Source organism: Lactuca virosa, chromosome 4 (genome assembly GCF_052849685.1).
Source record: "Lactuca virosa cultivar CGN04683 chromosome 4, Lactuca_virosa_CGN04683_v6, whole genome shotgun sequence".
In the NCBI taxonomy this organism is placed as follows: domain Eukaryota; kingdom Viridiplantae; phylum Streptophyta; class Magnoliopsida; order Asterales; family Asteraceae; genus Lactuca; species Lactuca virosa.
This window is the reverse complement of record NC_136429.1, coordinates 526,394,429-526,415,190: the sequence shown is the minus strand read 5'-3', so window position 1 is coordinate 526,415,190 and position 20,762 is coordinate 526,394,429. Positions and strand designations below refer to the sequence as shown.

At 34.1% G+C, this 20,762-nt stretch overlaps 1 protein-coding gene across 6 annotated transcripts; it reads right to left on the bottom strand.

The window, feature by feature from the left end:
• Positions 1 to 359: 359 nt before the first annotated feature.
• Positions 360 to 8,883, bottom strand: LOC145109491 (uncharacterized). 6 transcript variants are annotated; one of them, XM_079046666.1, is made up of 22 exons: positions 8,525 to 8,883; positions 7,711 to 7,772; positions 7,348 to 7,517; positions 6,175 to 6,429; positions 5,965 to 6,089; positions 5,794 to 5,838; positions 5,383 to 5,464; positions 5,228 to 5,296; positions 4,989 to 5,159; positions 4,472 to 4,537; positions 4,318 to 4,386; positions 4,084 to 4,227; positions 3,732 to 3,805; positions 3,320 to 3,604; positions 3,139 to 3,236; positions 2,976 to 3,052; positions 2,748 to 2,858; positions 2,591 to 2,633; positions 2,467 to 2,507; positions 2,308 to 2,369; positions 2,153 to 2,204; positions 897 to 1,254 (listed from the first exon to the last, which is right to left on the bottom strand). In XM_079046666.1, exons 3-22 carry the CDS (start codon positions 7,510 to 7,512, stop codon positions 1,204 to 1,206), a joined length of 2,085 nt encoding a protein of 694 aa, XP_078902792.1. In that variant the 5' UTR covers positions 7,513 to 7,517; positions 7,711 to 7,772; positions 8,525 to 8,883; the 3' UTR covers positions 897 to 1,203. The 6 variants fall into 6 exon arrangements, 5 of the variants coding, with proteins under 5 accessions (XP_078902793.1, XP_078902792.1, XP_078902791.1 ...); XM_079046665.1 differs by having other exon boundaries at positions 8,638 to 8,883; XM_079046667.1 differs by lacking the exon at positions 897 to 1,254 and adding an exon at positions 360 to 600 and having other exon boundaries at positions 7,348 to 7,772; positions 8,638 to 8,883.
• Positions 8,884 to 20,762: the final 11,879 nt, after the last annotated feature.

Sequence of the window (20,762 nt, the reverse complement as noted above, 5' to 3'; positions counted from 1 at the left end):
AAAAAAACATTGTCATGGCATGTTTCGCGCTTCATAATTTTATAAGGAGAGAAGGACTGAGTGATAAGTATTTCGCACGATACGATGAACCCAATGTCTCGTTTCAAAATAACAATGTGGTTGTTGATGATGATGAAGACGGGATTCCAACACATGATACTGCAGCAGACCGTGAATATATGACTCGGTTACGGGATGAAATTGCTGAGCAGTTGATGCACAATATAGATTGAATTGCTTTAAGTGAAATTGTTATTGTAAAACCAAATTTTTTTTATTATATGACTAATTTAGTTGCATGAATTTTATTTTCAGTGTTGTATGATTATTATTATTAAAATTTTAGTGTTGAAAAATCATTTTAAGTTTTGTAAAATCATTTTATTTAAGATTCAGTTTATTTCAACAGTCTACAGACATTAAAAAACAAACAGTCTTCTTATTGCAAACTGCAAACGTTTGGTCCACCTCTTCTGCTGCAGAGGCTTGCAGATATGGTCTGCAAACTGCAGACATTTTGACTTCAAAAAAACAAACAGCACCTTAGTCCAAGCTACTTCAAGTTAATCGAGTACTACAGATCCCGTGTGCCCTTCCGTCCTGCTAAGAAAATTACCCATTTGATGTAATGAAATCCTTCCTTTGATTACCCCCTATTAAAATAATAATAATAATAATAAAAGGACCTTCTAGACTAAAAGACTTAAGATCATAAGGCTTCACTTACATTATCCCTAAAAATTATACATAAAACAATATTTATTTGGATTTTCCGTGCGGCTTTTTTTGTATATAACAAAAACCAAAGCTAACCTAAAATCTTGTTTTTAACTATACCAAAATCTTTCCAAAAGGACTCGGTTTTTCTACACAGCCCTATACAAGACCAAAGAAAATTAAAATACCAGATTAATAATTTTGATATTGAGGACATAAACTACAGCATTTAATAGAATATACATGGATGCTATGTACGTATGCTATATAGAGGAATGGCAACTCATAACTTCAAAGCCTTAAGCCCCCCATTCCTCCTTGTATTCATTCACAAACAAATATATAACATATATATGCTTTAATACTTGCAAAATTTACAAACCAACAATTAGCCGCCACAACATAATATTATGAGAAGATATATATATATATATATATATATATATATATATATATATATATATAAAGCATGTGCTATCTCGTATATCATTCTTGGATGCTATCTTTTTCTGTTAAACTGCTAATACTTCTTTCCAACTGCAAAAGCCAAAAGGTGCACGATTGGGATTATGATTGTTTACTAAGACAATTTGAACCTATGTATGTAAAAATGGGTCGATTTGGATTAAATATTTTATTAAAAACAAATCGAACTGATGGATGTTGAACAAAATTAGCTAAAAAGAAAACAGGTCAAAAGGATAGACTGGTTTAAAAGTAGACTTGAGTGTATTCTGATGTATACAACATCCTAAAAGGTTTTTATTTGAAACAATTGGATCGTTATTTTAAGAGTAAATTACCGAAATGGTCCCTGTGGTTTTGTGAAAATAGTAGATTCAGACCAATTTTGATTTTTTTCTCGCATAGACAGTCAGTCCTCAAGGTTTTATTTCCTTGCAGCCTTCTCACTAAATCTAACAACTCAGCTGTTGGCTTTTTAGTTATGACCATTTTGTCCTTGGACCAAACAAGTAAAAAAAATATATCACAATGACCAAAATAGCTTTTTTAAATATGACCATGTCATGGGACTCTTTATTTATTATTATTATTACTAGTAATACTATAAAGGGTTATTTTCGTAAATGGATAACAAAGTAATTGTTTTTTTACAGAACAACATTGTGTTAAAAAAAGTACTATCCAAAGGTGTGTTGTACACAAGAATAAGACCCAACAGGGGTAAATAAGTCATTTTACACAGATTTCCCGGCCAAGTTCTAATGGTGTTAGTTGGAAGGACCAAAACTATAACAAAATGAAACTATGAGGACTGTCCATGCAAGAAAAAACAAAATAGGAGTGTACCTGCTATTTTCACTAAACCACAGGGACCATTTCTGTAACTTACTCTTATTATAACAATAGTTTCTGTAATCATATTTAGCTTATGAAATAACATGTATATAAAGAGATGAAGATTAAGACAAACCTTTGCATTTCTCGTTTTCAGTATTCGTAATTGCTCGACCAGACTGCCAATGCTGAAAATCATGAAATATTTTATTTTATATAAATATATGCAATTTTTATTATAAATTATGCAACTTGAAAACACAATTGTATTATATTATCTTATATATATACCTTTGTTGTAACTCAATAACCTGAGCCTGCAGTTCTCTTTCCCTTGGAGAATTTACATGCATCTACATATAAAGGAAAACAGATGTCTATTTAATTTTCTAGTTTTTTTAATCATCTTTAATGTATTAATTAGAAGGGAAAAAAAAAAGGATCCATTACTTGTGAAAATCCATTGGTTCCTGACCCCTCATAAGCATTGCCTGCATAAGGAAATTCACACAAAACATAAAAATCACAATTTAATCACATGAAAAAAGTCAAAAAAAAAAAAATGATGAAGTACCATGGAATTGGTCTGCAAACTTGATTAATTTAAGTAGTTCTTCCTGGACAATATAAACAAAAGTATGAAATGAGAGAGCAAATTTTGTAGCCAATCAGAGAGAGGGAATTTAAAGTTATACTATAAAGTTTAAGATTTAAGAGTATGAGACACGTACTCTTTGCATAGCATTATGCTGAAGAATGGTTTGCAAATATGGAAGAACAGAAGCAGCTGATGTGATTGATATTGGAGAATTGGTACTACTATTACCACTAGAAACAGGATTCTGAAAACAAAATGAAAAGATAAGCATCGAGTATTTATAGCAACGTACATACTATGTGTAAAAGATAAGACTTTATGTAGAAAGTAGAATGGAAATAATAATTTATAAAATGTGTACCTTTGGATTATGATCTGCAGATAAGACTTTAAACCGTCCCTTACGCTGGACCACAGCTCCTTCTGAAACATCCTCACCTACATTACATAATAATAATACCAAGGTTAAAAAAGACATTTACCACAAAAGGTTGACTTTAACAGGTTGGTCAAAGATGCCTTACCAGATGTAGAATTATTATTATTCCCTTTATGTTTTTGACGACACTGCAGTGGACCACTATGATTGCGTTGTACTTGGAATCTTGATTGCAGATGATCCCTTCATAATGACCAATCAAAGTCAAAGTCAAACACAAATTCATACAATAAAAATCAATAAATAAATAAACAATCCATAACTACCTGTCAAAATCGGCAACCAACTTTTTACGAGAAAAATGATTATTATTATTATTATTATTATTATTATTATTATTATTATTATCTGGAAGCAGTGAACCACTCAAATATCTTCTTGGCCCATCAATAGTAGGTCGAGGTAAGGATTTTATTTGTCCAAAATTATCAGTGTCATTGCTTTCAGCTTCCTGTTCTTCAGATTTTATTAATGGCTTCATGTCACTTTGTTGTTCATTATCTGTTAAGTTTTCATCACCCGCATCATCTTCACAGACATCAAAACATCCCCTGTATAAATTACAATCAATACATGTAAAAAAAAAACTCTAAATCATGCTTTTTATTCGATTTATATCCATTGTCCCATTTATTGTTTACTCTAAATTATAATCAACTTTAAAAAACATGATCTTACTTGAGTGCTTGAAGAGGCTTTATAGGAAATGCTGCAAGTGAAGTCTCCAAATCAGGAATTTCATCGATTGCATCCTGCAACGATAAAGTTTGATGTTACTACACATTTATTTGGACAATTTTCAAGAAATAGCAGCAGACATTATTTACTCTTTTTACCTATATTGGCTTTTTTACCAATAAAACCAATGTATATGAGCAATATACTTTTTTTATTTGTTAAAAAGATGTAAGTAGCTTACTATTATGCATAAACAAATGTAAGTAAGTTGCCTATTATGGATATAAAAGTGCATAAATGTGTTGCTATTTCTTAAAATTTACCCTACAAGTTTTACTATGAACTATAATACCTCATGGTGAGATCCAGTATCTGAATGATCAGAGATCTCAGGGGAAGGTCTCTCTGTTGGCAACCCAACATCATTGAGCCCATTTTCTTGCTTTGGATTTTCATTCAGATGTTCTGTATTTGATATTTCATCATAATCCTGGATCTGTCATTAAAAAAGGAAAGTTGAAAATATGCAACACCAGATATTTTTTTTTCTCATTAATTCCAATGACATGAGCAAAAAAAAACATACAAGGGCAGCTTGATTCTTCAAGTCCTCAAGATTGAAATTCCAAGCACTAATTCCACGAATATACTCTTGCTGCATATGAAAAAGATTTTAGCATCACAGACACAGAGAGAACAATTTATTATGAAAATATTATATAATTTGATGGAAATTCCACCTGTGATAAATGCTCCCTTTCCCCAAATAATTCCTTGTTCTGCATAAGAAGTTCTGCTTCCTTTGCCTGAAACAACAAAAAGGAGTTCAAAAATGACCAAAATTGTGGGGTCCATTTAACAAGGTAACCATCTTTTTACTCTTATAACAAATAACCATCTATTTCCAATATAGATTTTGTGTATTGCAAAATTGCTTTATGAACATTCACATCACAAAAAACCTTTTAAAAAAATCAAAAAATACATCTTATTTTGTGAAATGACGATGTGATTTCGCAAAATTGTGTCATTTTGAAGGAATAAAAAAATCACAAATTTTTTAAAGGTGTTTGTGGTGGAAACCTTTCAAAAAACGATTTCACAAAATCCATATTGTGAAATTGATGGTCATTTTGTTTTGAAGTTTCAAAAAGATGGTGAATTTGTTTAAATGGATCATACCATTATCTTCATTTTTGTAATTATTCCTAAAAAAATATAATCATATCATCGTATAGAGGTCTATTAGCATAATACCTTTAGCATCCTGAAACGATCTCCTAATGGGAAAAGACCATTAAGAATAGTATTTTCCAAATAGTCAATTGTTCGTGCATTCTTAAAGAAAGGGTGCTTCAAAAGCTTCTCTGATGAGGGGCGTTTTTTTGGGTCTTTCACTAAGCAAGCAGCAACCATTTCTTTAAAAGACTGCAAAGCTGCTGCAAGTTAGCACAACATTCTAGAACATTTGAGATCTTGTAAAAGATGAAACAAACCTTTGAGAATTTTTTATCCCTTTCATAGTCAAGACCTGGTGGTGCGTTTTGCAGAGTCATAAGCAAAACCTGCAAAAAATGAAGACATAAGCGTATAAGGGTACAAGGGTAATTTTAACAAACGCATTAAAAAATCATTTTAACAAAAGAATTACCTTCATTGGTGGATACTTGGAGAATGGTGCATGCCCATGAGCAAGTTCAAGTGCTGTGATTCCAAATGACCAGATGTCTGCTCTGTTGATGCACAACACAATTCTTTAGTTCAGACACGACATAAAAATAGAAATATATAAAAAAGTAAATTACAAGAACGTTCCTAAAAAGTTTTCTCTAGCAAATATAAAATAAAATAGTAAAAACTTGTGAAATATAGTCATTTTACATGGAACATGGACTATGATACTTCAAAGTAATGAGCAAAACGTCACAAAAACCTCAAATAAGGACAAAAATTGCAAGAGAAAACTTTTTCGGACCAAACTGAAAAAAACAGCGACACTCAGGGACCATTTTTGAAATTTTCTCTATATAGAATAGTCATGAACAAATAAATCATCACTTACTTGAAGTCATATCCATGCAATTGCTGCATAACTTCAGGTGCCATCCTAGGAAAACATTTCAAAGACATGGTCAAATAATTTATAAAATCGATGATGCTTCCAATACATTTATAATTTATTATAAACAACCAGTGAAATATATCAATATAATAAGTCAAAAAGAGAGCATACCAACAAGGAGTTCCCACAAAGGTATTTCTTGAACGTTGCCTATCACCAGTATCAAACATACATGCAGATACTCCAAAATCAGCTAACTTCACAGACCCGTTAAAATCAACTAATATGTTCCCTGCCTAAAAAACATCAAACTCATAAATGATAGAAATCAAAGAATAATTGAATCATGTGATAAGAAATAAGGGTGTGTAGTATTATTACCTTCACATCTCTATGGATGTGGCCTTGATTATGAAGATAAACCAGAGCTTTAAGAACCTCTCGCAGCAATGTAGCTATAACAGGCTCTTCAAAACCTTCTTGATAAGAGGATTTTATTATGTGAAGACAAGATCCAGCAGCCATATATGGTGTAACAACCCAAAGGCTTTGGCCAGTTGTGAAAGAGCAATATGCACGTAGTAAATTTGGATGCTCAATCAAACTCATGGTTTGTACTTCCCGACGAATACCATCCTAATTAGATTGATTGAATAATACATTAAAATATTAAAATATTAAATTTAACAACAAATGCACTAATTACCACTAATTCTAAGCTTCTTATCCATAACCCAAGTTATCATGGCAACCTATTTTAGTAATCAAGGGGTGGTATGAAGGTTTCATTTCATTGTCTGTAATCTTTTGCTTTATGCTTTATAGCCCTTATATCTGTTTTATGTTGTATTGCATGATCTCTTGTTGTTGTGTTGTTGTGTTGTTCTTTATACGTGATCTCTTGGTGCATCTTTAATTCTTAGTTCTTGAGTTTCGAACATATATTCGTGTTTATGTTTGTTTGGTTTTAAATTTTGTAGATTGTAGTCCTACATAGTGGTTTGGAGTTTTTAAAGTAGAGAACATAAGGTTTTATGCTTTTTTATGTTATCCATTGTCCTATTGATGTTCTTGTTTTTCACTTTTTTGGCTTTCTCAATAGTGATGCATTATTATTTTCTGCTTTTTGCTAAAAACAGAAGTAATATGAAATATTGGCTTATTATTCCATGTGTGAACATGTTCCATGTGTGAGGTTTTAATGGGTGTTCTCTACTAGCAATTTGGTACATAACCAAGTGAAACATGAGCTTATCCTCACATCGATGTGTATTAATCAAATTCTAGGTAGTCCAAAAAACTTTTGGACTAATAACCAAAGATAATATTACATTTTGTCTTAAAAGATAATCACGCCTCTATCATAACTAACTTGGATAGAAGAATTGGAGTTTCTTTAGCTTTTAACCCTAAATGTATATGCATGTGTGGATAACCCTCATCTAGAAAGTATATACATGTATAGATACATCAACATATATGTGTTTGTGCATGTAATACATAAAACATGACCAAATGGTGAAACGAAAGACACAGAGAGAGAAACTAACATACCAGGTCATTATTACACTTCTCCAAATCAAGAACCTTGATTGCAACCGTCTCATTTAGAGGAACACAGAGAGCTCTGTACACGGATGCACTGACTCCTTCACCAATTTCTTCATATAGCTTGTAATCCTTTGCATCGAGAGGGAACTTCTTTTTTGGATCTTCCATGTCTTCTAGATTATTATAAAAGTAAAGCCATATTTAACATAAGCTCTAAAGACATAGAGGTGTGAGTCAACTTAAAGTTAAATTCCTTCCAACAAGGCAACATGGCTGTTCTATCAGTATATAACTTCACAAATCCAGTTACTTCATCAGAACAACCTTCAAAGTGCTTCAGGCATCAAATGATATACAACCACTTACAAATGACGACTTTCGTGTGTATGTTAACTCACTGGTAATGATGACTTTTGTTAACTGCAAATCTGCCAGAAATGAAGGGAAGATGCAAAGATGGTGATTAGTAACCTAATAAGTATATCATTGCTGTAACATGTTATATGAGGTAAAACATGAAACTAAATTAGAACATGCAGTCAACAGCTTAAATTCATTAATATAACACTAAAAGGATTAAAAGCAACAATTTACAACTAATCTAAGCCTCTAAGGAAGAAAATGATGCCCGTGGACCATAATACATAAAAAGTGTGCTTTGAAAGTCTATTAAGAATCCTACTTGAAACAAGCCATTAGTAAGTTCCAAAGCATATTCTGCTTAATAATTTCTCATGAATCATGGCATACAGCACAATTTTTAACGGAATCATAACTCATTGATAAACTCTTTCTGGATTTCCCCTCTATATTTTCGCTTACTTCTAAGAGCAATCTGAAGCTACTTTTCTTGTGATTCAAACAAAACGCTAGCACGTTCTAATCGGTTGACTAAGTCAATGTTCGTCGTCCAAGTAGACACGATTCCCCAATTAACAATAACAACATCAAATACTAATCAGAAATGTGGTCCTCATAGGTTCAATCGTCATAAATTCGCTCCAGTAACAACCAATTCAAGCTGGAAGAATCACAGCAACATCAATTTCACTAAAAAAACACAACTTCTCATATAACCAAGCAGAAAAAATCTGAACAATTCACTCAAAACTGAAGAACATAATCAATCAATTATAGAAACTTATGAAAAAATAAAAGTAGAAACCAAGGGTTTCCGTACGCGACAACAGGAGACGAGAACTGGAATTCGAGTATAGAAGTGCTTGCAGGAGAGGAAAGAAGGAAAAAAACCAAAGCGAAGGATGTCGTGAGATGATTTGATAAGCCTTGTACCTTAGGAGTTTGAACTAATCATCAATCCGCCATAGATGATGTGTAAAAGAGAATCACACAGAACAGCTATGGTCTACAGCTTGTGGGGGATCGAATCTTCACCGTTAATTATTCGAAAAATGAGGACAGATAAATATCAATATGCTGCAGCTGATCCCAATCTCTCTTTCTACAAATGCTTGTTGGATTTGGATCCCAAAAGTCTAGGATGTTATTCGCGCTGGCTACCAGATTTTTTCCATTAAATTTTTAATACAATGAATGATAATATATAGGTGTATTTGAGCGTATATATATAAAAATAATCATATTTAATTATAGTTTAATAGGTTAAAGAAAATAGTATTTGGATGTTTTTTTTTATTGTTTCAAGTTCTGATCAGATAAGTTTGAATAAGGCAATTTGATTTTGAACACTAGAAAAACTAAGGAAAATATCTCTGGATTAGATTAAAAAAAGAGTTATTCAGGTGATTTTATTTTATTAATCTATAACTAATTTTATCATAGTTGATATTAAAGAGGCTATTTTAGTTCATTAAAAAAGTATCAGTTAATTAAAAACATAAAACATATTTATAAAATATAAAAAAAAAAATGAACATTACAACTTCAAATGTGATTATTTCTCAAGTCATAATAATTAAATAGTTCATATCTTCGTGTCTTAAAATAATTAGGGAAATTATCATCTAAAAAATCTAATATTTTTATAAAATAATATCTAAGGACGCCACATAACCTTGAAAATGTTTTAAATAGATCAATTAATTTGAAAATATTAGAAAAAAAAAGATTATTCAACTTTCAAATATAAAATTTTTAATTGAATATTATTACAAAAATTAATGGTATTTTTGTAAAGTTTAAGAACTTACTTAAAAATTATGATGACATCTACATCACAAAATATATGAACAAATTTATTACTTATATTTAAACAATTGAGAATAAGTTAGCCAAAAATACAAGTTAATCAGGTTATTAACAAATTCGACTATATATGTATAAGTTATAACCATACATATGTTAAGAAATTTGATGAATTGGAGCCCACTCGTTTGGCATAGTTTGGGTTCGGTCGGGTCGTTCACATATTGACCTTTGATGTGGGTGGAGCCACTTGTTTGGCTATTAGAGCATCATAATTACTTTCCATTAAATACTTCTATTATTTTTAAAAAGGATTAATAAAGTTTATTTTAATGTTATAGTTGTGACTTAGTATTGAAAGTTTAACCGTTGATATCTATACACAGATAAATCAAATATTTTCCATACATTTTCTTTCTATTTATCGTTTTACTCATTAGATCAAGAAAAAAATATCAAAATTAAGAAAATATTAATGGTCTTATGTAATAATCTTATACGAGTCGGAAGATAAATAAAAATAAAATGTAAAAAGATATTTATTTTTTCATATACAAATATCATATCATATAATAATATATTTAACAATGAAAATTTCGACTAACAATACCTCAAAATATACAACATAAAATTATCTTAAACGGAGGCATGTTTGGTGAGCATTTAAAAGTTTTGGAAGCTTTTAATTTTTAATTTTTAAGAAAAAACTCAAAAAAAAAATCTTCCTTTGGCAATTAACTTTTGTTTTTAACAAAAGATATAAATCTAAAAGCTAGTTCAAATAGTTTTTGTGGGTTTTAATTTTTAAAGACTTTTCGGTTTTAGTTTTTAAATAAATTTTTACACATTTAAAAGCTAACAACTATTTTTGTCAAACATTTTTTTATAAATAAAATGTACAACTTCCAACCTTTAGTTACCATTTAGTTTTGTCAAACATTTCTAAAAATTCTTAAATAACTAAATAAATAAAATCTTATAAAGGTCTTCTACGCTTTCTTTTTTTTCCTTTCGGTTTGATGTTATGACATGCTTTGTCTTATATATTAGGACAATTTTATCTTAAATGTAGAACATTCATTTCAAATTAAGAACATGTTAAATATTTATATGAAAATATTGACATATATAACTTTCATAAAAAACATGGCTTTAATAATTGAGCATCATACAGAAATAAACATGTTAAAAACACTATATGATATCTCGTAACAGGATATTATGTGAATCACGAGATGATATTGGGGTTTTAAATGAACCCTCAATGATATGGCGTATGTATGGGCCTTACACACACGTCTAACTATTGGGTTTTTTAGCAACACCTCATGACATATCTAATGATACATAACTTTATCTAAGGCTCATAACCTTAGCATACTAAACATTATGATCAAGTATCGACTCACCAATAATGTTTGATCACAACCCGTTGGTTTATCTCGACCGAAGTTAATGGTTCATGAAAGGTTCACTCAGGTGAAATCATTGATACGTGACGTAAGACCATTCATTTATTCATACATCATGAAAGAACTCAACTTTCGTACTAAAGACATTGTCACTCCAAAACATGCTACATGCATATTCATAAATAATATTTTACATTGATAAAGTGATTACAAAGGACTGGATACAAACCGACTATGTTTTAATATTTTACATAACTACCCAGGATATTGTAATTTTATACAAACATAAACCGAAATACAAAAGTAATAGTAAAAACTATTCTACATCTTCCGACAGTATATAACCATACTGGTTACTTATCTCCTGCAATTGTTAAACACTGAGAGGGGTAAGCGGTGACGCTTAGTGAGTTCAATAATAGATACAGTATAACGTTATGTCATATATATACTTCAATATGCCAGAAGCAAAAAGGAACAATGAACAATAAAGGCATATGTGAATCATGAGACAAACTTTCCATATCAATCGATGATTTGATTCAAAGATATACGATCAATGAGACATGACAATTTCTATACTTGATATACACCAATAAAGCTTCGGCCCAAATGGCACAAAAGACATACACTTTCTGATTTAAACATTTTGGTAGATTTCAGGCTTATAGCCCTGTCTAACCATCTGCCAATGCCATAGAATAGAAGTCATTCTCTTACGGAGACATGCTCTACATGGCCAGAGGCTACGTACCAGTACCACCGTGAATCTAAGTCCTTTCATTGATCACATGGTCAAAGGTATAGCTTTGCTATCATAAATAGCGGAAATAAAAATAACACGGGAAAATAACCCGGAATAATAACACTGAAAAGCACATAGCACATATAACACATAACATACAATTGTTCCTATATATTAAACTCACCTTGTAATAACCGGGGGTCAAAATAATAATTTGTGCATCATTTCGGCTCTAAATATGACTTTATTCGTTGAAACCGGGAGATTTATTGAAAAACCGGGCTCTGCAAAGGTAGAGCTTCAAACCGAAAAGATAAATTTCTCGGGCTTCACGGGCACTTCGGGGCGTGTTTCGGGTGTTAAAATTGATACCGGGGCTTCGGGGGATGTCAAAATAGTGAAAATATTGAAAAAGGGGTGAAAAGGGCAAAATCTCCAAAATTACCCGGGAAGGCTTGCAAGCCTTGTATTTATAGGGGAGGTCCGAAGGTCGGCCGAGAGGAGTGAGTCAGCAGCGAGGGCACGAGGCAGCAGGAGGCGAAGGCACGTGGCTCGGACAGATGGCGCGCATGCGAGGTGTCAGCGCTTCGGACACCTGTGCGACACGCGTCGCTCCTCGGACGCGCCACGACTCGGATGACGCAGCTGCTTCTGATACGTAGCCAGCTCGGAGCGAGGGTGACGTGGCTGGTCCGAATGAAGCTTATCCATGCGAATATTCTCGAAAATTGAGCCCCAATCTTCTAAAATCCATAACTTTCGCATACGAGCTCCGTTTTTTACGTTCTTTATATGCACGCGTATGGAAAATTATGCTCTACAACTTTCGTTTAGACTTCGTTGGATAATTTTGACTTTATTTTTAATTTTATTATTTTTAACAGACCGGGACAGGAAAATCCGTTAAAAATTCATAACTTCTTCATCCGACGTCCGTTTTCGTCTGTCTTTTTACTGTTGTACTACTATTGACGAGACCTTCGATTCTCGTTTAGGTTGTGTCGGCTAAAAATCACTCGATCTAAAATTCGAGTTTTTAGCTGTCTGCTGCTAAGCTGAAACTTAGAAAAATCATAACTTCCTCATACGAAGTCAGATTTTGGCGTTCTTTTTATCAAAATTCTCGGTTTAACAAATACTACGACTTTCATTTAGATCCCCAAGGCTAAAAAGTAGTTTATCAAAAACTCACTTTTTACGTCATTCGGTGTCGTGCCGGTTTTGTCGCGGATCTTCGATTGGTCATAACTTCTTCGTTATAACTCGGATTTCGATGAGGTTTTCGCCTAAATGTTTCTAACGAGATTCTTTACAACTTTCAATAATAAAATTTTACTTATTTCAAATTTTATATTTTCGTTAAATTTCAATATTTGTCTTTAATTGGAATCTCATAAGACTTCCAATATTTTCCGATTGATTCTAAACATAGTTTTACTTCATTTCTAGTAAAAACTATCCGTTAGAACTCAATACTCATAATTATATAATATTTCATAATATTTTTCACTTTTAAAATTACATAACACGATAACTGAATGTGTATGTTACACATCATGAAAGTGTTGATGACATTAGATATAATCACGTTAAAAATATAACATCGTATGATTAAGAATTTTGTAGGATATTGGCGCATTAATTAGTGATGTGTTAGTGTGATGAATTAATGTGCAAGGTATATTGTTTTCTTAAAAATGTCAAATGTGCTCCTATGAAACATCTCTGAGGGGGTTTTCCAAATCCCCATAGTCGGTTGTAACAACGAGAGTGGTTATAAGGTACAGGTAATATTAAGATTGGTGACATTCATGAGTTCGATGTATCTTAATAGAAGAGCCAAATTCATGTATATTCGTTGTTAATGCGTATTGGTTCTAGGAATGTAACCAGTTACGAAACTGGACCAGAACCGGAATAATTGAAAACAAATTAAGGAGTGAACGGGGAACCAATAATCGGACCAAACACCACTAAGCAATTCCAATTGGTTCTGATTCTAGTTTCAGTTTGATTCTACTAAAAAAGAGTATGTTATATAAAAAGGTAGTTGGTACCGAAACCAAAAGAACCAAAAACCAAAAAATATGGTTTGGTTTTCGGTTCCAACCAATTTCGGTTTGATTTTCGGTTAAAAAGTCCATCCCTAATTGGATCAACCTGCCTTCAAGTTTTCACTTCATGGATCAGGATTATTAGGTGAATCTTGAAAAACTAGTTCAATTAATATTGTATCATTTAACATAGGGTATTTTTACTTTTTCTGAATCAGTGTAGTGTTATGTATTTCAATACACATTAAAAGTTGTTCGGAAACATGACAATTATAAATGCTACACTCAGATATGACATGAAACTCGAGTGTAACATTCCGTTTATTAAATAAATAAATAAATAGATAAAATTAAAAATGAATAGTACCCCTAAAAGCGGAATAATTTAGCAATGCGTTGGTTTTGGGAGTTAAAAAGTCAAAATTGAGAGTATGGGGGTTAAAATGAAATTTATGGATTAGTTTGTAAAGAATTTTGAAGACTGAGGGTTGTTTGGTAAATTATGGATTCAAGTTGAAAAGGATTTTAGAAGTCAGGGTATGATTGGTAATTTTTGGACTTATTATGAAAGGATTTCTGGAAGCAGGGGCTAAAGGGTAAATTCTGGGGCTTGGTTTGAAAAAGATCTGGTAAGGAGGAACTGGTTGTGACAAATTGTATGGAAGTTTAATTGAGCACGGGACATGCACCCGGCGATCTTCCCTCCCGTTTTAAGGTTGCTACTTCCAAACCCTAACCCTAAACCATAAGGCAGCCACCATATGTGAACCGTCCAGCCGCCACCACCCAACTTCCTCTCGTTTTCCGATCTGTCGAAGCTCCGAACAACTATCATCATTAGCCAACGACCATGCCACCGTGTGAGCCGCCATCCAGCGATATCGCTGTTTCCTTTGCCGGTGATGACGAGGACCACCAGCGGGTTTCGTTCCTCTGTTGTTGTTTGTGACATCCCCATTTTTACGGCTAGAAAAGACCGATTTTGTTTATGCTTTTTAATAAAAATCAGAGTAACTTCTTAAAGAAAAGTGTTGTGGAATTTGTTCCCAAAACAAAATATGATAAAATTTTATCAAAGCATTTTTTAAAGAAATGTATTTTCATTACATTACAAAAACTCGGGATGTCAACATCGATACAGATCATAAGCATAAACCAAAAACATCATAGGCCACAAAACAAAATTTGGCCTCAAAACAACAAAGGCCTTACTACATTCCATTTATTTTCTACTCGCCTAAAATCCATAATCTCTCGTTAAGTCATCCAACTATGCTTTTGCCACTACCTGTAATATAAGAAACTGAGTGGGTCAGGCTGGGGAGCCTGGTAAGCATATAGGGTTTTCAACCCACAATAAATAAGTTTATTATTTTCAAAAATCATAAAACCCGATTACCCGTTCCCGATATCCTCACTTTATGTCCCTAAAGCATCTATTATAAGGGACCTATCATAAGGAATTTCATCGGGATGGACACTACTGCTAAGGGGATTCCTCAGCCATAAGTGTCCGTAAGGCAACCATGGGGGGATGGAGTACACCGGTGAACACATCGTTCACAAACACCTACATGTTGCGAGCCTGCTAGCATTCCACTGGACTTCCTAGAAAAGCATGTGGTCGTCATCCATACTCCGCTAGATGACTGGATCAACGTCAACAACGAGGCCTCTCATCATTTTATTTCATCACACACCAACTATTTCATCTACCCATGTTTTACCCAACATATTTGTAGATATAAAACACATATACAGTTCAGATCTGGAAAACAAAGTTTAAATCTTTCATACAGCATAGATCTCAAAGTATAAAACATATATATATATATATATATATATATATATATATATATATATATATATATATATATAGTTTAGATCTGAAGTGAGAAAGTCTAGATCTGAAGGAAAAAGGTTCAGATCTGGAAGAAAAGTTTAGATATGAAAGAAAAAGTTTAGATCTGAAGGAAAAAAGTTCAGATTTGAAAAGAAAGTGTGACAACCCGAAACTTCTTTCGTCCAAAACGTTAAAAATAAATCAATTCGGAATTTATTTCTGTTCTTGTCAGCTATACCTCGGGTCTAATTAAATACTTCGAACTCAGTTCAATCGAAGTTTGGGTCCAAGAATGAGTTTTCCAAGTCAAACAGTAGCATCCGGGCCAAACACCCCTTCGAGAGGAGTTTGCGGCCGCAAACTCGAGTTTACGGCCGTAAACCCCCCACTCCTCCCCTTGGCCGAAAACTCACCCCTATATAAAGGATGAGTGGCCTTCATTTCAAGCTTTAAGCACTCAAAGGACTTTCTCTCTCTACTCTCTCTCTACAATTTTCGAGTTTTGCTCAAGGATCTTCAAAATGTAAGTGATTCTTCACTTCTATGGTGTTTCAATCCCTTTTCTAGTGATGAATCCATGTTTCATATCATAAATTTCATCTTTTTTTCTAGATCTTCTCTCTCACCAAGAACACACACTAGTTCTTGGTGACTAAAAACCTCATTCCAAGCCTCTTACAGTAAGTAACTACTCCCTATGCTTGTTATCTACTAAGAATCACTTGTTTTCACCTAAAAATCGACCCGAAATCATGAACACGAAATGGGTTTACGGCCGTAATCCCTTCAATGGCCGTAAACTCCATTTTTGGTCGATTGTTAGCCTTTAAGCTCTTCCTTGAGCTGGGCACAAGGCTTAGAACACTCCCAAGAGGCTAGAAAGGACCTTGAAACACCAAAAATCGCACCTTTCATCAAGTGTTTACGGCCGTAAACACATGGTCCGTAAACCCACATTCCGTAAACCCATGGACCGCAAACACTTGGGCCGCAAACTCGTGGGCCGTAAACCCTGTTGGGCCGCAAACCCCTGACCGTACACTCCTGATTACGGCCGCAAACTCCCCATCTTCAATCACGTGTGATTCTAACACTTAGTTTCAAGTGTTTCCTAGTCCCTAAGGTGGTTTCCTTACATAACAAATAGTGTTATGTCCTCATCTAATGTATATATGTGTTACCATATGTTAATAGGATCCACTTGCGTACGAAACATCAGTTGACACTCAGCATCCACACTGACCTTACGCTCGGGTCTTACGTCAAACTGTGAGTTCATACCCCTACATTTTTCCATGTTTTTAACGTTTTCAGGGGGGATACAAGCTAAACATAAATGCTTTCAATATTATAAAACTTATGCAAATCTCATACTTTAATCCCTTTTGTACTATGTTGAGCATAAGGGACGTTTTCACTAAAATTGCATAGTTTTCCGGACACGCTATTCACTACGTTATACATGCAAACTATAATCGGTATAGTTTGGGATTTTTTAAACATAACAAGTACAGAAACTTTCACTACTAAACATATGCACTAAGACAGAAATTGTTTACGGTTTACATCACTACTTTATCATGGTATTCATAACTGTAATTATCACTATATACGGTATACATACGGATTATCACTATGGTAGAACGCTACTACACTACATGTAAACTAGATTGTACGATACTGTGAGGCGCTACTTCAATACTGTACCCTTAGGTGTACAGGGATAAATCCTATCATAGTATAATCAGAGTCTCCTGGAGGGAGAGAGTGAGATTTGTGAATAGATCTATTCGGTACTAACAATCCCACACCTGAACTGCTAGCTACAGTTAGGCGGGTACGCCTGGGGTGTACAAATGTCATTTAACTCGACACCTGAAGAACGTTGGAAAGGTCACTAGTCATATCAAGCATGGTTATACGACTCACATTATGTATAAATCACCTTTAGTTTACAACCTGGCACTCTTCAACAGTTTTATTTATACTAAATAGAACTAATACACATTACAACTGGAGAACTTTCAGGGTTTTCAAACAGAACTGAACATACAATGGTTTCACGTACGAAATACTTATACATCATGATTAGCATTAGCTAGTCACATGAAGTATTATTTTCGCACATCACTATAGTTTTCAGTAACAAACATTCACGGTTTCATACAGAATTGAGAACACTACATTTTCATTAAAGAAAATATCGGATTTTCTTGAAACTATACAAACACTTTTACAAGCTCATCAACAAGTTTTCATTACAAACTACCGCTTATGAACTCATCAGCTTTATGCTGATATTCTTTCAAACTGCTTGTATTCTCAGGAAATCAGTAGACAGGTACCTGCTGGATTTTTGAGGAGTTGGAGCAATAAGAGTTTTATGCATATATTCATACAAATTATTTGATGTAATCCAAACAAGTTTCAGACAAATTCCAAATTGATGTAAACATTTTTACTTTGATATTCACTGTAATGGTTGTGTTGCTATGATTGCTATTATACATTGGTTGTGATGCTATACATGACGTCCTCCACCCCAGAACGTTTCCGCCATTCTGATTTTGGGGCGTGATAGAAAGAGGTTCAGATCTTTCATCCAGCATAGATCCCAAGTAAACAGATAATATATATACACATAGCACGTAATTTATATAAAATACTTCATATTTATGTGTAATATGAAAGTGACTATACACTCACCTGATAAGGAGTGATTCGAACAACACTTCGCTTCTTAAAATAATCTTCTTTGACGAAACCGGGAAGTTTGCTTGAAAACGAGCTCCGCGCGGGCAGAGTTTCACACCGAAAAACTCTTTTTTCTCAGAGCCTTCGGGCGCTCTGGAGCTTTCTTCTAGTGCTAGGGAAGTTCCCTAGGCTTCGGGGTGGATTAGGGTGGCTAGAGAGAGAGTAGAGTGAGAAAGAGAATGGCTTTGGAGTGGGTTAGTCGGCTGCCCTCGCACCTCTATTTATAGGTGCGAGGCCTCGCACTACGTTGGGCGTAGATTCGGAATACGCGGGGCGTAGTGGACACGCGTCGAATCTTTGGTGGACCATCGTGGACGTCTCAGATCCGCAGGAAAATTTAAACCGCACAGCGTACTCATCTTCGTACGCGGGGCGTACTTCGGTACGCAGGGCGTCCGGAGGTACACGTGGCGTACCCCTCGCATCAGCTCGCAATTTCTCATCTCGACTTCTAAAATTCATAAATTTCGCATACGAGCTCCGTTTTTGACGTTCTTTATATCCACGCGTAGGTGAGACGGTACTCTACAATTTTCATTTAGACTCCGTCGGCTAAATTTGACTCTATTTTTAAAGTTATATTTTTTAACAGACCAGGACAAGAAAGTCCGTTAAAAATTCATAATTCCTTCATCTGACGTCCGTTTTCATCTGTCTTTTTACCGTTGCGCTACTATTAACGAGACCTTCGATTCTCGTTTAGGTTGTGTCGGCCAGAAATTGTTCGATCTAATATTCGAACTTCGGGCTGCATACTGCTAAGCCGAATCTTAGAAAAATCATAACTTCCTCATACGAAGTCAGATTTGGGCGGCCTTTTTATGCACGCTCTCGGTTTAACGAACACTACGACTTTCATTTAGATCACTAAGGCTAAAAAGTCCTCTATCGTAAATTCACTATTTACGTCACGTAGTGTCGTGCCGGTTCTGTCGCGAAACTTCGACAGGCCATAACTTCTTCGTTATAACTCGGATTTCGGCGTTCTTTATATCTCCAGAATCCTTCTCACGACCACTACAACTTTCTTTATCGATATCGGGCTTATCTAACATTTTATTTTTGACATTTATTATATTAATATAAACAAGTAATAAGCACACAAAAGCACATAATTCACATAAAATTCAAGTAATTCATCTTTATTACTTTAAAACGAGTTCCAATGGTTAACCTAGACTATTACAACATCATCAATGCTTAGCCCAGAAACACAGGCATTGCAATTCTCTCCCCCTTAGGATGATTCCGTCCTCGGAATCATGCATCAGCAAACAAATGCGGATAGCGACTCATCATGTCACTCTCCGTTTCACAGGTGAGATTTGGCCCATTCGAATGTTTCCATCGCACAAGCACTAAGTCGACCATCTTGCGTCACAACTTCTTCGTCTTACGGTCAACAATCGCCTCGGGCTCTTCGATCAGCCTCTTATTCTCATCCATCCTTAACTCTGAAATTGGAATTATGTCGGGAACTTCTCCCATGAACTTCCTCAAATAACACCCATGGAATGTGTTATGGATACCCTCTAGTTCTTATGGTATTTCTAGCTTGTAAGCTTGGTTCCCAATCCTCTGAAGAACTTTGAACGGTCCAATGAACCTTGGAATCAACTTTCCTCTTTTCCCAAATCTTATAAGTCCCTTCCACAGTGAGACTTTAAGCAAAACCGAATCTCCAACTTCGAATGTCACCGATCGTGTCTTCTTGTCAGCATAGCTCTTTTGACGATCATGAGCTGCTAATGTCACACCCCGGCCGTCGGCGGAAACACCGGGCGGTGTAACGTCATTTCTCGTATCATAGTTATCAACTTCCTGAAAACACATGCATTTTAAAATACGTCAACATAAAGTTGGTGAGTCCACAGGTTTTGACTCCATATAAAAATAATACATTTTCCAAGTTCAAAAGTATAGTTTTGAAAGTATCATTTTGACTCTCCAACGTTTGGTATATATATCCTAGGTATAAAAGTTTACTTACCAAATAAGTAGTTTACCTATAAGTCTCATATACTATGAATATAAGTGTTTGTAATTCCATACAAACGAAAGTTGCTACGTATAAATCTTATTTCAATTCTATACGAGTAAAACCGCTACGTATAAATCTATTTCATTTCTATACGAGCATGTGTATTAGGTATAATTATCTACTTAATATACAAGTAGTATACCTACAAGTTTTATCTTTTACCTAGAGTATAAGTGTTTGGGAAACTTATACTTAACATTAATACTTGTATAACGACAAAGTATAATGCTTCTAACAATTTGCTACCATGAGTCCGTAACCGCGGCTATATGACTAGTTTCAAACCTTTGCTTGATGCTACAAGTTTCGCATCTTAAGATAAGTTCCACACGCTTCATCAACGTCGGAACAATAAACAAACAAAAGGACAGTTCGTCACTCACACATCGTTGTGTTGTAGCTA

What these genes read in the sequence shown, in the direction of transcription:
- LOC145109491 (XM_079046666.1), bottom strand. Translation starts at nt 7,512, where the DNA reads ATGGAAGATCCAAAAAAGAAGTTCCCTCTCGATGCAAAGGATTACAAG. An exon ending in GTTTGCAGACCAATTCCATG is followed by an intron (nt 2,508 to 2,590) that starts GTACTTCATCAT and finishes TTCCTTATGCAG; the next exon opens with GCAATGCTTATGAGGGGTCA. An exon ending in TGAAAACGAGAAATGCAAAG is followed by an intron (nt 1,255 to 2,152) that starts GTTTGTCTTAAT and finishes TGGCTTTTGCAG; the next exon opens with TTGGAAAGAAGTATTAGCAG.